Source organism: Perna viridis, chromosome 4, assembly GCF_037379345.1.
Source record: "Perna viridis isolate PV_CMFRI_1.1 ecotype Kerala chromosome 4, ASM3737934v1, whole genome shotgun sequence".
NCBI classification, from domain to species: domain Eukaryota; kingdom Metazoa; phylum Mollusca; class Bivalvia; order Mytilida; family Mytilidae; genus Perna; species Perna viridis.
Window position 1 is genome coordinate 6,533,697 of NC_142448.1, and position 15,705 is coordinate 6,549,401.

Genomic DNA, 15,705 nt, shown 5'->3' on the forward strand with positions numbered 1-15,705 from the left:
GAAGGTCTCACTATTTTGCCAAACATGTATCTTATCAGACAGGGTGTGCCATGGTAGGCATATTCCACTGAATATTCTGGACACAAGGGGTCATATTAGGCTGGACCCAAAGTATTATATAAGGTAGGTTATATCATATTTTGTGGATCCAAGGTGCCATATCAGGCAGGTTTTATTATATTTTCTAGACCCCAGGTGTCACATAAGGAAAGTTTATTTATATTTGCCATATTAGGTCGGTTTAATTTTATTTTCTTGTCCCTGGTTGCCATTTTAGGTAGGTTTGAATATTTATTGTGGACTCCAGGCAGATTTCCTGGTTGCCGTTTTAGGGAGGTTTGAATATATATTGTGGACCTCAGGCAGGTTTAATTTTATTTTCATGTCTCTGGTTGTCATTTTAGGGAGGTATGAATATTGTGGACCCCAGGCAGGTTTCTTATTTGGCAGGTTCCGCTAATGAGTAAGCTAGGTTGTACCATATTTGGCAGGTTCCACTAATGAGTAAGCCAGGTTGTACCATACTTGGCAGGTTCCACTAATGAGTAAGCCAGGTTGTACCATATTTAGCAGGGTTCACGGTGTTTGCAATTTGGTCCTCAACTGGTAAATTGAAATAGCGATTTGTTCATGTTAACTAAGTTGGTGTAAATTCTGCTATTGAAGTTATGCTTTAAAATGCTTAAGTTCTGTTTGAGTAAAATTTTATTGAGTTGAATTATATATAGTTTGTATTGACATTATGGTCCTGTACTGTTACAGTTAGATTCTAATATTGATCTTGTGATCTTATACTGCTGTATAGTTTGACCAAACAGCTGCAGTTTTCCCATGGGGTACAAATATTTGTCAAAAGTTACATCAAACATGTTACAAGTATTAATTATTTCAAATGTGTCAAAGATCGCTGATGATATACTACTTGTCAGGATAGGTGAGAAAACTAACGAGTGTCAATGACACAGTAGCTGTATATGATAAAACAATTTTACAAGAATACTTTCTAGTAATTTATCTAAGTACTAAAGATATTAGAATATAGTTCAGCAGGAAGCTATATAATTGATTGTCTTATCCCCTTCTATATTCTAACACTGGCCTTGTCTGTGATGCAACCATTTGACTATAAAAACATCCAGTGATTTATCTAATTATGAAGACTTCAGCTACAAGCTCAGTCACAGCAGCTCCTTGTAGCAAAACAATAAAATTAAATTAATGATAGTATTGACCTCAGTCTTCCTTTATATTTAAATTTATGTGTATATTTCTAGCTGTAGGATAAATGGTATTTTTGACATGTACGATAATGCTAACAATTACATTTTAATAAATATGTCATCATAGGGTAATGTAATATGAAAAATAGGAACTGAATTTCATAATTGTCATAGGATTGACAGTTTTCTGTTTGTCTTCAAGCAGCTGATAAAACAAGAATAAATTTAATTCATGGTGTTGTTTACTAGATTTCATTTTGAATCTGTTATGTAATAATATATATGATATTATTGCCTTTAATATGCACATCAGAAGAAAAATAAATTGTGGTTTTATTTTGGTAAGGCCTTCAGTGTCCATAAAACCATGTATTGTATTGAGCTACTATTAGGGGATGATGATGTCTATTTTCAGGGCCATGTGAATATGATCACCATGTATTCCCAGACGCTACAGAATGGTCACCAATACCATGTACTATGTGTGTATGTCGAGATGGTCAAACTATTTGCTACCCTATACAGTGTTCTTCATTTGCATGTCCACAGGTAAATCTCCCTCTACCCCCTTTATAAATACCATATGAAAAAAATGGTTACTCAATTACCACTTTTTATCTTTTTGCATCCCCCTTCAATATATGTGTTTGTCATACAGTCATAGAGACTTTTTGCTATGTTGTCCGATTGGTTGAAATTATTAACTGATTATCACTGTTGGTTAGTGGTGACTGACTGATTATCTATCACTGTTTGTTAGTGGTGACTGACTTATTATCTATTACTGTTGGTTAGTGGTGACTGACTGATTATCTATCACAGTTGGTTAATGGTGACTGACTTGTTGTCTATCACTGTTGGTTAGTGGTGACTGACTGATTATCTATCACTGTTGGTTAGTGGTGACTGACTGATTACCTATTACTGTTAGTGATGACTGACTGATTATCTTTTACTATTGGTTAGTGGTAACCAACAGATTGTAAGAAGATGTTCTGTATCTTATGCTAAAACCTATGACAGTTTAGCATCACTTTAAATATTTTCATTTTAATGATGACATATTTTTGAACATCAATTAAGTAATTACTTGCACTCCTTTATATAAATAGTCAGTTTATTTAATTATTACTCAGTTGATCAACCCTTCAACTTCAAATCCCATTGAAATAGAAATGTTGGTCAATTGAGTAGAAATGACGAAAACTGTCCTGGTTTTTAATCTATTGGTAAAAGTTAACATGGAGGGTAGCCAATGAATTGTCATTTAATGCAGTTTTTCTAGATTTGTCTGGATGATGGTATATAAGTACTAATGTGGGGGAATTGGCAGATAGAATTTTAGGATAATTTAAATGCCATTTAAGATAGAATTACAGCATTGCAGTGAAAAATATTATCTATGGTAGTTAACTTAGTTTTATTATTTGGGTTGAATTATTGCAGATTAACTTTTTGGAGATACTTTTGTTCTTCGTTATATGTTGTAAAATTATTATTGATATTAAATTCATTTGTTTTCCTTATTAAAGCAAAATTCACATATTGAAAACAATGATTATGAAACAATAACAAATCTTCCTTTATTTCCACTGTTTCTGACTAATTTTCATCTATTGTTATTCACCAAATTAAGTTTTTTTCCAGATAATAAATTTAAATACCAAATTCTGTTAAAAATGTGTTAAAATGTCATAAATAGTTACTCTTTTTCAATCCGGTAATAGGGAGGTTTTTATAAATGTACCTGAAATAATAACATTAGGATTTTCATATGACTTAACATCTTTTTAACAAGATTATTTCAGTGTTAAAATCATTCAAGTGTTAGAAATTTACTGGATAATGTTAAACTAATGAGTTTAGATGTGAGCAGCTAAGCCAACCTTAGAATATTAAGTAGAAGTAAAGGTGACAGCAAATTAGTTTTATGTTATTCAGTGTAAGACCTTTGCAAGATACCTTTATTCTGTTTATTATTTTTTTTAATTATTTATATGGTATTTTTTTTCCTAATTTCAAATTAGTGTATAAATGGTACTGGTCAATAAGTATTCTTGCCAACAGTTTTTTCATCCTCTCCTGTGCAGCAATTTCATGCCCAAAATTGAAGTTCAACATTTGACAGATTGCCGATTAGCTCTAATACAACAGTTGTCATTTAGGAATAAAATTTTAGTGAGCCCATTGGAGAAAAGTACTTCTGTCTTGAAAATGGCACGATTCTCTGACCAATAGTTGTGAAGACCCAAATCACCCTAGAAACTAGAAAAATCAATTGTTATAATATTTTGTCACATTTACTCATATTTTGACTTGAGAATCGAGTCATGTGAACTTAAGACTGACAAGACCTTATATCATACCAGCATGAAGAAATTATAGACTAGTGAGGTCACAGCTGTCCATAATCTCTATTATTTACACTAGAGATGAGGTCACATTAGAGAACTTGGTGAGAATATATATTGTTATATGCTATTATTTGACCAATATACAAATGTTTGAGTGTAGAACAGGGCACTAGTGTCTCGTCTACACATTGTCTGTTTATTTTTTAATAAAAAAATCATGCAAGTTTGTGCTTGATATGTTTTAGGGGAAAGCATTAGAGAGACGTCCTGGTTCCTGTTGTCCAGTTTGTGTAAGCTCCTACTGTACTGATGGTTCCAGTATGTTTAAGGTAAGAGTTCACCAGTCTCCCACATAAAAGAAAAAAAACATTATAGGATTCAACAGCTATTTTTGGTCGTTCATGCATGTATGAACTGATCTCGGAGCTCCCAAACTCAATGAACAGCCAAAGGCCGTACATGTAATGTTTTGGAGTGGAGAGATCTGTTCAAACATGCATGAATGGCAGAAAATAGCTGTCCAATCCTTATAATTCTATCTGACAGTCAAAGTTAACCTCTGAGAGCCTCAGTCGGTTATATTGATACACTGTGTTTATGTTTATGCTTCAATACACACACACTCCTTTGCACACGTATGGGAACGTGGACAAATATTTACACATAGTCAGCTGCACAACGACAGTGAAGGCGGCATGGAAGAAGTGATAGATGGCATTGAAAAATACGAGATATAAACAATTCAAAACAGGATAAATTATTTAGGAAATACAACAAGGTGTTTCCAAGGGTTCAGTCAGACTCAGTTTTTAGTTTCTTTCCCAGATCTGAAAATTACTCTCTGTAAACAAACTTGACCAGTAAAATCAATGAGCATGTAATAAACTATTCTAACAGCTATATTATGCCATTCATTTCGTTGCCACACTCTTTCGAACTACACGGCCACCATATTGGTTTCAAGTTGACTGGCGTTCATGCATGTATGAACAATCTGGCAAAGTTCATGCATGTATGAGCTTTCTGGCAACGATGTTCTCGACCAATCAAAAATGGCTATAAGCATGAAGAATCTCATGATTAGAATTATACAACAGTAAATCCATACCAAATAAATACTTACATGGTAAAATGCCATATATTTTTTTTAATAATATGATAAAGAGTTGAGAAATGTCATGTGTTGAACCTGCATACATAAAACTAGCTGTTAAACATTCCTATAAGTACTAAGGTGTTGTAGGATTTGGCTTGTGTATCGGCTCTCTTTGCATTAGGTCCTTTTTTATTTTTTCTTTGAAATTTTGGAAACATGCATATAGTAAATTTACAAGAATTAAAAACTATTGATGCTATTCTGAATAGGACCGAAATAAAAATATTGTATATTTGCCGTAAGTCAAAAATTCACTTTTTTTTTGCCCCTTTTTTTCGACAATTTTGGTCCTCTGTGATGCATCACAAGGGGACATGGAAATGCCGAGCCTCCGTCTGTTTGCATTTTATGCATTTTTTAGCTCACCTTGCCAAAGGCCATGTGAGCTAATGCCATCACTTGGCATCCGTCATCATTGTCGTCATCATCGTTGACAAATTTTAAAAAATCTTCTCCTCTGGAACTGCTAGACTGACAGATTTTAAACTTGGCATGATTGTTATTTAGGGTGTTCTTCACATAATGACTGTTGGGATTTTTGATCCATGAAAAAGCATGGCCGCCATTACTAGAAATAGAACATAGAAGTCAGATGGCAGTTTTTTGCAAATAACTCAAAAACTGTTGCCTTTAGCAAATTTCTGGCATGGCTGATATTATTCAGCATCATGAGACGGGCCTATGCCGAAATTTTGACAACGATTCGTCAACTGATGTAGGAGTTACGGCCCCTGCAACAGTTTTTTTTTGCATTTTTTGCATATGCAACTTCAAAAATCTTCTCAAGATCCATTGCGCAGAATTCAATGAAAGTTGGCATATATGTTCCTTAGGGTAACCCACACAAAATGACCATTGGAATTTTTGTTCCATGAAAAAACATGGCCACCATTACTAAAAATAGAACATAGGGATCAGAAGGCAGTGTTTTGTAAATAACTCAAAAACCGTTGCCTTTAGCAAATTTCTGGCATAGATAATATTGTTCAGCATTGTGAGATGGACCTATGCTGAAATTTTCAAAACGATTCATCAACTGATGTAGGAGTTATGGCCCCTTAAAGTTTTTTTTGTATTTTTTTTTTCACATGTACAACTTTGAAAATCTTCACTAAAACCATTTAAGATCATTGAATGAAAATAAGCATAATAGTTCTTCAGTGTACTGTGCTCAAAATGACTGTTGTAATTTTTAATCCGTGAATAAATATGGGTGCCTATACTAAAAAAGGAACTTCGGGGTCTGAAAACAGGTTTTTGAAAATAATTCAAAAATTGTTGCCTTTAGCAAAATTCTGGTTCAGGTCATGAAAAATGCTATTAAAAGCATTTCCTGTATTTGACAATTTAGTTGATTTTAACTTAGCCTGTCTCATTCCTCAAGTTTTTCAAATAATCAAAGGTTAACCAGGTGAGTGATTCAGGCTCTCTTGAGCCTCTAGTTTTTGTTATGCTTTTACCAAATAAGTTTGTTTTTGGTATGTTCGACTTTGGTTAAAGTTGATTGATTTTTATGGAAGTTATGGCCTTGGAATTTCAGTGAATTTTAAGTTTTCCACATTTTTTTTGGGGGGGATACAAATTATGTTTGTATCGCTTCTATACTGGAAGTAAACAGCGAAAAAATCATTTGGTGCAAGTATCTGAAAGATATTGTGAGATGTCTTGATATCCTCAGTATTTATCATTTGATATGTTGAAAAGGCAATCACAGTTAACCTGTGATAATGGCAGACTGTTTTTTTTTTACTTTGTTGTCTGTTGAAGTCAAAATTGACAACTAAGTGAAGCTGATTGTGCCAATTAGACTCAACCATATTAAGAACAAGAAAGCATGAAGCCATATTCGACGGGGTTACAGATCCAGATGAATTAACATGAGAAAGGCGGATGAAGTTGCTGTGACCATTTCTCTAACTTCCAATGCCCTTTCCTTCCAGATAAGCTAGCAGTTCAGCTTTTTTAGCCTGTCTGGAAAAAAAAGCCATTGGAAGTCAGAGCAATCTTGTACTACTGACAGAGTTGGGGTCCAAATTTTTAAGTCTGACATGAATTAGCCCATTCAAGGCAAACTTGATGACTACTGCTATTGCAAGGTGAAGGTAATTGGCAAGACAATGAGTTGAATAAGTAATGTTGAGTTGTTCTTCCATTGTGTCAAGTTCACCTGGATGGTCATAGACCAATATACTAAAAGAGTGATAATGTTTTACACAGTTAAGGATCTGATATCAATTAAGAGAGATTTTAAATATATTGTAACATTAAACTTTTGTATTCATATATACTCCATTCTCAGTGTTTTAGTCATTTGTCATTTAGTTCTATGCATGTAACAAGCTTTGATATTAAGACATATTTAGATATGTTGGAGATGCATTGATTTATTACACATTTTCAAAAATCTCATAAAAAAAATTTTTCTTACCTACCTACCCATACCCGATATGATGAGTTGGGTTTGGACAAACTGAATGATGGCCGAGGAGGTGATGATAGGGATGTCAGTATATTATCATATTTTCTTGTGATGTACATATTTTCTTTATTACTATTCCTATAGTTGTTGTATAATGTAAATGTGAATTGATATGTTATGTAGGAGTGTGATTATCTTATAATCGTACTACTAAATATATTAAATACCCTTAATACCTGCATATATTATCATATATTTGGGAAATTGACCTAATTTTCTGCCTCAGTTTGGTCAGGACTAATGTCAAATGACATACACCAGACAAGTTAGACTGACCCAGATTTCTAGCCTTGTTTTGGCTTAGAATTGCTATACCTATTTATTTCTAACTTTGGACTAAGAAGATGTGACATTTTATCTACAATCAGATTGACATCTCGGTGACTGATCTATACTTGTATTAAACCTTTCTTCGTGGTATCAACCGTCTTTTTAATAAGATTCTTGTCTGGCCTTATAAAGGTAGTGTGGAACCTGATACTGCCGTCTGACAGTTTTTTTGTATGACTTTTTTTATAGTCTTATATATTTGTTGTGGCTAAATGTATTTGGTAACCTGAATTTGAATTTTAAATCTGCTCTACTTCCAAACAAATATAAAATAAAAAGGTAATGAATCCAGTTATTTTGTGTAATGAAAACGAGTATAATATTCAATATAAGTTGGAATCTCATACAAGATGGACTTACCAGATTCCCTGTTTTTGTGCATCATACTTAGTATTTATTTTCTATTCTAATCAATCAAAAGAATTTTTTTAAATGTCATAGTATTATTTAAATTTTACTGTGCTACATTGGTAAATAAAACTTACAATTTTACAAAAGTTTGGATTTGCAGTACAAATTCAAACTGTAACATACCTTCTCAACTAATTGTTCTAGGTATGTAGTTATGTATTAAGTGGATAAAAGTGCAATATTAACTTCAAAAGTTATCAGTTAATCAAATTCCCTCAGAAATCAAAGGCTTTTTATAGTTACTGATATTTTCACAGGCGATTTTATAATGATTACTACTAATAGTATTTAAATATTTTAACACCTTGATCATTTTTTTGATAATGATTTTACAAAAAAGTGCTAGTAAAATATCCCTCATAAAGGTCACTACATAAATATGTTTTGTTGAGGGTACCCAAACATTACCGTTAGATATGTTTTGTTGAGGGTACCCAAACATTACCGTTAGATATGTTTTGATGAGGGTACCCAAACATTACCGTTAGATATGTTTTGTTCAGGGTACCCAAACCGTTAGAAGTATTAAAGAAAATAATGACCAAATTGTTATCTTTAATTTTAATGCTTCACTTTATTTTTGAGATAATTAGTTCCCTTCAGACAAAACCAAAAGTTTCATCCTTCAAGCAGTTTGTCTTCCATTAGATATCTTCAGTTGTTAGGACATTTTTTGAGTGATTCCAGATTTAAAATAATATTTTGATTATAGTTAAACCTACAATAGTTAAAGATTTCTTAAGATAATTCCTGGCAGAGGTATATGGCTTCTTTGTGTTGATTTTTGGCCCCAATAAGGGACAACTTGCAGTACACATTATCATTTTAAATGTTGGCCTGCATCAAGTTGTGTTTTTAGCACAATCCGATTTTTCTGACATTCCGGTTATATGACCGTAATTTTTTTGCAGAGTGATCCGTTTGGTTCGGTCAAATTTTCATCCTGTGTCATATGTCCAATTGTAATCAAAATTCAAGAACTTTGTCAAGTTTGAATGGTGTGTCCATGTTTGCCCCCAATTGTTAAGGTTTCAACCTCTGCAGTTGTATCAAGCTGTGCCCTGTGGAGCATTTTCTTTATATTTGATGTGTATAATTATTGCCCAACAACTTGTCAGGGTATCACTAAATAAACCAGATAGAAATAACATTTAGATAAATTTGTCTTGTCTTATCTTTCTTTGCATTTGAAAAAAAAGCATTCTTAATGTTAAAAAGTAAGGTCATTATGAAACTGCACATAATGGAAAGAAAAATGTGGAAATATCAATCCACAATTATAATTTCATTAGAATAAACTATTGAAATCACATTGATTTAGAAATATTTGGGTCAAAAGATTAAAATCAGATGTCTTTGTATTGAGTACTGTGATTTCAAATTAATTCTTTTCAATTTAATAGTTAATTACTGGACAAACAATTGTTTCTTTAACATTAATTAAGATAAGCATTTATTGAAATATTCTGTATGATTTGTGTTTTTTATGACCTTTTTAAAAATTGCTTCTTTTGAAATGAAGACAATCAAATATACATTACAAAGACATGGTTTAATTTATGGGCAATTCACCATTTAGGTGTAGTCCACATTTAAAGGCTACACTTTTCACTGAAACTATACCGTTATGTTCACAAAGGAGAAGGTATGAAATTCATACCTCTTATTGATATGTAAATCTATATAGTTCTCATGTATTCTAATAGAAATTCTTTGTTTACTTTTGCTGATAAGTGATCAGACATGATTTTCATAATAAAAGAATGCCAAGTTTGATTTATGGGTTCAACAGGGTGACAGTCATTTTGACGTTAGGGATTGATTTGTAAAGGCGGATAGGTTTGATATGTCTGTTAATGGTTAACTTATACAGAGCATTGAACTAGGGTTGGGTTTCTATACTATAGAATAAGTTTAGAAGTTTCTTCTCAGACTTGCAATGTTTTGGTCTCATAATAGTAATATACTTCTGTTAGATTACTATCAAAATGATAATAAGAAATTGTAGTCCATTAGATATCTATCTTCTCAAATTGAATTTGAGAATAGTTTGTTTTTTATTCACATTTTATCCTTAATTGTTTACTTTATAACTTTAAATTAATGTTATTGGTATTATGTGTAGAAAATTATGTAACTTGTAACTTGTTTTAACATACCGATCTTTAATTGTATACTGCTATTTTCAGTCCGTCTAACTGTCTACACATGGCTAATATAAGTTATCTCCCTTTGAAAATTGAAATTTCTTGAGAAATTTTTGTAAGCACTATCATGCCTATATCTGTACATTTTCAAATTGACTTAATACTACTCCAACTTCTCTTGAACAACTTGAAAAAATCAGCAAATATCAATTTGATTGCATTTATGACCTTTTTTTACTATCAAACCCTGGGTTGGACTTAGGACATGGAACACTGTTCTGTTATTGACTTAGGACATAGAACACTGTTCTGTTATTTTGACTTAGGACATGGAACACTGTTCTGTTATTGACTTTGGACATGGAACACTGTTGTGTTATTGACTTAGGACATGTAACACTATTCTGTAATTGACTTAGGACATGGAACACTGTTCTGTTATTTTAACTGCTTTTAAACTTTATGTTTCTTGACTATATGATTTTAAAACACAAAAAGAAGAAAGTGTATCATGTTTTAGCTGCTTAATTACCATAGTTTTCAATTTTAGCATGAAATAAATGTTTCTCTGCAGAATGGTGACCATTGGAATCGTGACAGTTGTACTACATGTACATGTATCCAGGGAGAAGTTGTTTGTACTTCTAAGACTTGTATGGAGGATCTGGAATGTGGAGCAGTAAGATTGTTATATGTTACTGCAAAAAAACATCACTGAGTTACAGTGTGGTCATCACATATATTTAATACTACAAAAATTAAAAGCATTAGACTTGATACACGTGAAATTTTGACTTAGAAATAAAGTATTTTTTAATTAAAAATAGTTGTAAAGATATTGTTTTGTAATTTTGATGAGGAAAACTAGTTAGAAATGTTCACATGGCAAATTTTGTATAATAGTATGCTGACATGAACAAGGCATGAGGACTGTGCATACACCATACCTCATACACTTGCTACCGATCAGTAAGTTCTTGTGTTTTCCTCCACATTGGTTTTAAATACATTTGTACACGTAAAAAGTTTGGCAGTATTTCATGAATGATTATTTTTCTTTTTCTTATTATTTACAATTTATATATCTCTCTATTTATAGAGTGAACAAAACATTACGAGGGACAGTGAATGTTGTTCTGAATGTATCCGCCCTAAAGGTAGGTCATGTGTAATATTGATAACTATGGCTTGTTTCAATAGAAAATCTGAGAAAAAAACTTATCAATGTAACCTTATATGTGCACCGTAGCTTTATAATAATTTTCAGAAAAGAACCACTGCAATCCAAAATTGACTCTGAAAGTATAATGTATTGTTGTTAAGTGTAATACAAAATTTCTTTATAGACTTAATTATAACCAGTCAGTATATGTGATAAGGACAAGCTCTTTAGTAATGATAAAATGTTTTTCAGATGCATGTACATCTGAAACACCCATTCATTACCATGGAGATATTTGGAATGTTACTGACTGTGAATTTTGCACATGTCGTGGAGGAAATGTCCAGTGCTATACTGCTGTGTGTGAACCTGCAATTTGTCTTGATGTAAGAACTATTATATTATGCCAGTGTTGTTATAATGTATTTTCTCTTAAATTGTATAAGAAACAGTTCGTAGCAGTTAAAATATGTACTAAAATGGTACAAGGGATTGAATCTAAATATAAAGCTCCAGACCAGGATTGATATGACTGAAATTTCTGTTACAATAGGTTAAAAGTGCACATTTTTTATGTTGCATCTCCTGATACACATGACGCTTTGGTCACTTTTATCTTAGTTAAAAAATCATTTGATAGGTGTAATTGTCATGAAATCAATTCTAAGAGCCAGCATTTGAATCATAAAATTAAGTAACAAAATATTAGTTACTTTTTACACAGCTCTTAAATTCTTATGTACATTTCAATAGATCTAACAATTAGTAGATCAATGGTCATTGTGTCAAGTGTAACATGTAAACTACATGTACATTTTCATGGTAGTGTTGGTTTACAGTATCATGGCATCATGGTAAAAGAAGTACCAAGAAATTTTTCATGGCTTTCTCTCTTATATACCACAAAAGTTGTATTTTCAGTTTGTGTATCAAACAGTCAAAGGTCATCAGAAACTTAAAACAACTCTCACTAATCTCTTTAAAAGAATCTTATTTGCTGCTTGCTACTAGCATTGAGAGTGTAAATCATTACTGCAAAGTCATCTCAAGATTGTGAAGCTTTGTTAAAATAAGGAAAATAGAGTAAACCCTATGGGAAGAAAGGATTGGTCCTTTAAAAAATTGGAACTTAATGGTCTTAAACCCTGCAAGTGGGTGGTGTTGAACTAGAATATTCTAAATACATGTACAGGCTCATCTAAGTATCATGGAAATATAGAAAGAAATCAAGTAAAATTTGTTGTTAACTTCCTGAACAACTGTATTACTTTAGGTGCTCGGACGTTAAACCCCAACAAACAAACAAATTACTTTAGGTTAAAGATACCAGTTTTATCTAAAAGTGGGAAAGTTCTAAAATTATCCAAGACAAATTAGTTGTTCCAATCATAAAGGCCTACTCACTGCATTCTTATTATCTAACTGTTATCTCTCATAGTCTCCCAAAAACAAAATGGAATCTTTAAATTAATTGAGCTCTATATTTCAGAATGAAATGTTAATCCATGAACCTGGGAAATGTTGTAAGGAGTGTGTAGAACGTCCTACATGTCACTATGGAGGACAAATGTACCATGTAAGTTGCTAGATGTAATGAATTATTAACAATTCACAGCTCATTTATCTTGTAATCACCAATTGATCATCAATCTATACTGTTCATATTTGTTTTCATGCTACTTGGTTCATTTACTTTGTATCATTAGATAATTAAATATGTACTTATAGTTTTTGGGTTAAGATGATTGATATTGTATTACTTAATGTAAGCCTGGTATTTGATCATTTTGTTTTTGCATGTTATATATTTTTGTAATTTCTGTTCATTTTCTTAAATGCATCCTTAGTGTAATGATAATGGGAATGTCAAAATCAATTGTAATGCAGATCTGTATTTTCTAATTTTAAAAAATAAAAACTTCTTAGTACATTAGTACCAGAAACTGATTTAAGGAAGTGTTATGCAAGGTGCTGTCATTTAATTGGAGGAAAAAGTTCTGGTAAAATCTTAATTTTTACTGAATATGACAAGTAGTTCTTTCAGCAATACTTGAAACTATGAATCTGCCCCTAAGGAGAGTTGTTATCTGTCAAATACAAAAGCTGTTCTCGTGTAATTCATGAAAATTTGACACTCATTTAATGAACATGATTTTCTTTTCACACGATTTCAAGGAAAAACTAACTTCAAATTATTTATTGGCTCTATTCACATAAACTTTACATATACTTTGTTATAAGTCTTGTTTCCTAATATTAGGTGAAGGTAATGTGAAGTTTAATGAAAGTCATATGAACAAATTTCGCTTGTGTGGGTTTGAAAACAACAAAAGTGTTTTTTTCTTAGACTGGTGACAGTTGGCAGCCAGACAGCTGTACATTATGTCACTGTCGACATGGTGACATAGTATGCTACAGTGCAACATGTCCTGTTTGCCCAGTGGGTAGTATGGCAGTAAAACGGGCAGAAGAATGTTGTGGGCAATGCCAGACAGGTATATCAGGTTTAATGTCTGACATGGCATTTTAAGACTCAAAGAATCAAGTGAAAACAAACAGTCATCTCTAATCTATGATGAAAACAAACAAACAAAAAAAAAACACACACACACAGAAACTGTAATGTAAAAGTAAATGGCTAAGACTAAGAACTGGCAGCTTGGAGCATGTTTATTGATAAAGAGTCCTCTGACTTTCTATAACACCTACCAAGTTGGTACTATAAGGTACGAAGGAACAAAACTATCATAATGAGAAGAACATCTGTTCTCATGGTGGTGACACACTAGGCTGTGGTGGTTGCCATTGACTAGTAAAGTTTTTAAAGCATATACTGAATATATGAAAACTAAATTTACTAATACATGTACACTTCTTACATTGGCATGATTGGATAATCGAATTTCACTGAGAAAAAAATTCTTATATTCGAACTATCAAGATTGGAGAAATAAAATAATTCAAGAATCATGGTATAAGATGCTGTTTCTTTAATTTTCAAAACGCTTTAAGAAACTTGAATGTACTGATCAACATCAAAATACTTTTACAGAAATGACATCATTAGTATGCACTCCTCTTCTATTCATAATTTTACCCAGTCATTAATGAGAGTTTTCCAACACCAATCTAAAAATGGTTAAATTGACATATTTAACTTTGTGTTTGTATGTAAAAAAAATTCTATGTGATATTTTTCAGTGACCTGTGGTTCTGACTGTCAGACATGTAAATATACAGACCCTAACTATTGTACAGCATGTAAACTGGAAAATCTTTACCTCCATGAAGGGAAGTGTATACAGAAGTGTCCAGATGGTTTCTATGGAAACATGAAAAATGAATGCCATGGTATAAATGCTTTGAATTATCTATTTACATTTATGGAAATTGTTGCCTGTGTAATAATGACAGGTTGTGGGTATATAGATATCGACATATCCATCTTTCTTTATTTATCAACTGTGTGTCTGTCTCTTTGTCACACTTCGAGTTTCAGGACTAGCTAAAAATGCTGAACAAAATCTTTTTACACTTTAACACAGTGAATTTGGAATTCAAGGAGTATCTGTGATTAGTGGATGAACTTCCTCTAGTTTATATGCATTATAATATTTATTATACCTCTTGAAAATGAACATGAGAATCGGATATCGACACATTGAAAATTTAGGTACATTTGTAGCTCTCTTCATTTCAATCATCAGAAGTTATAATTACGTGATTCTTATTATAAATCGTTACATATTTTTTATGTATATGGAAGTCAGCTAAGATATTTTTTTTTGTTGGAATGGACAATGATTTTTCATTTGGAGCTTTCTAGTAAGAGATTTAAAATACTGCTTGCAAAATTTGATTTACCTCCCCTTTTTCCCATATGTTATTGCATTTAAAATACAAAAAGTTACAATGGTTTTACCTGATTAGGCAAGAAATCTCTAAACTTTTTTTCAGCTTGCCATGATAGTTGTAACACCTGTGTAGACCTAACAAGATACCACTGTCAGACCTGTAAACCAGGTCTTCTCTGGAAAGATGGAGAATGTGTGTCCAGATGTGGAATGGGGTATTATCAGGAAGTCACACATTGTTACAGTAGGTACACAAGGGGAGGAAAGAATGTGTGTTCAGGTGTGGGAAGGGGTATTATCACACATTGATACAATAGGTAGAATAATTATCAACAAGGCTAGACAAAAGGATGGTTTGCTTCTTTCAGGATATTTTTTTTTCAATTTAGAACATGGAAATCCTGGGCATCCCTCCACAGTTTCCTCACTTTTTTTTGTAATGCTTTTACCAAATAAGTTTGTTTTTGGTATGTGGCCTTATTATGAAGAATTTCACATTAAGTTCAACCTTGGTTACGGTTGAATGATTAGTATGGAAGTTATGGCCATTGAACAGAAAATTTTCAGTGAATTTACAGATTTCCACACTTTC

The 15,705-nt window shown here is 32.2% G+C and overlaps 1 protein-coding gene across 2 annotated transcripts in view; it reads left to right on the forward strand.

Moving 5' to 3' along the window:
- Positions 1-15,705, forward strand: part of LOC148618657 (extracellular matrix organizing protein FRAS1-like) — a 101,540-nt gene that overhangs the window by 36,193 nt on the left and 49,642 nt on the right. For both annotated transcript variants that reach the window (XM_088577772.1, XM_088577773.1), the window contains exons 6-14: positions 1,636-1,769; positions 3,820-3,903; positions 10,672-10,776; positions 11,197-11,254; positions 11,512-11,645; positions 12,749-12,835; positions 13,607-13,754; positions 14,461-14,610; positions 15,217-15,357. In XM_088577772.1, coding sequence (XP_088433898.1) covers positions 1,636-1,769; positions 3,820-3,903; positions 10,672-10,776; positions 11,197-11,254; positions 11,512-11,645; positions 12,749-12,835; positions 13,607-13,754; positions 14,461-14,610; positions 15,217-15,357 — 1,041 coding nt within the window. The remainder of the gene's footprint in view (positions 1-1,635; positions 1,770-3,819; positions 3,904-10,671; positions 10,777-11,196; positions 11,255-11,511; positions 11,646-12,748; positions 12,836-13,606; positions 13,755-14,460; positions 14,611-15,216; positions 15,358-15,705) is intronic.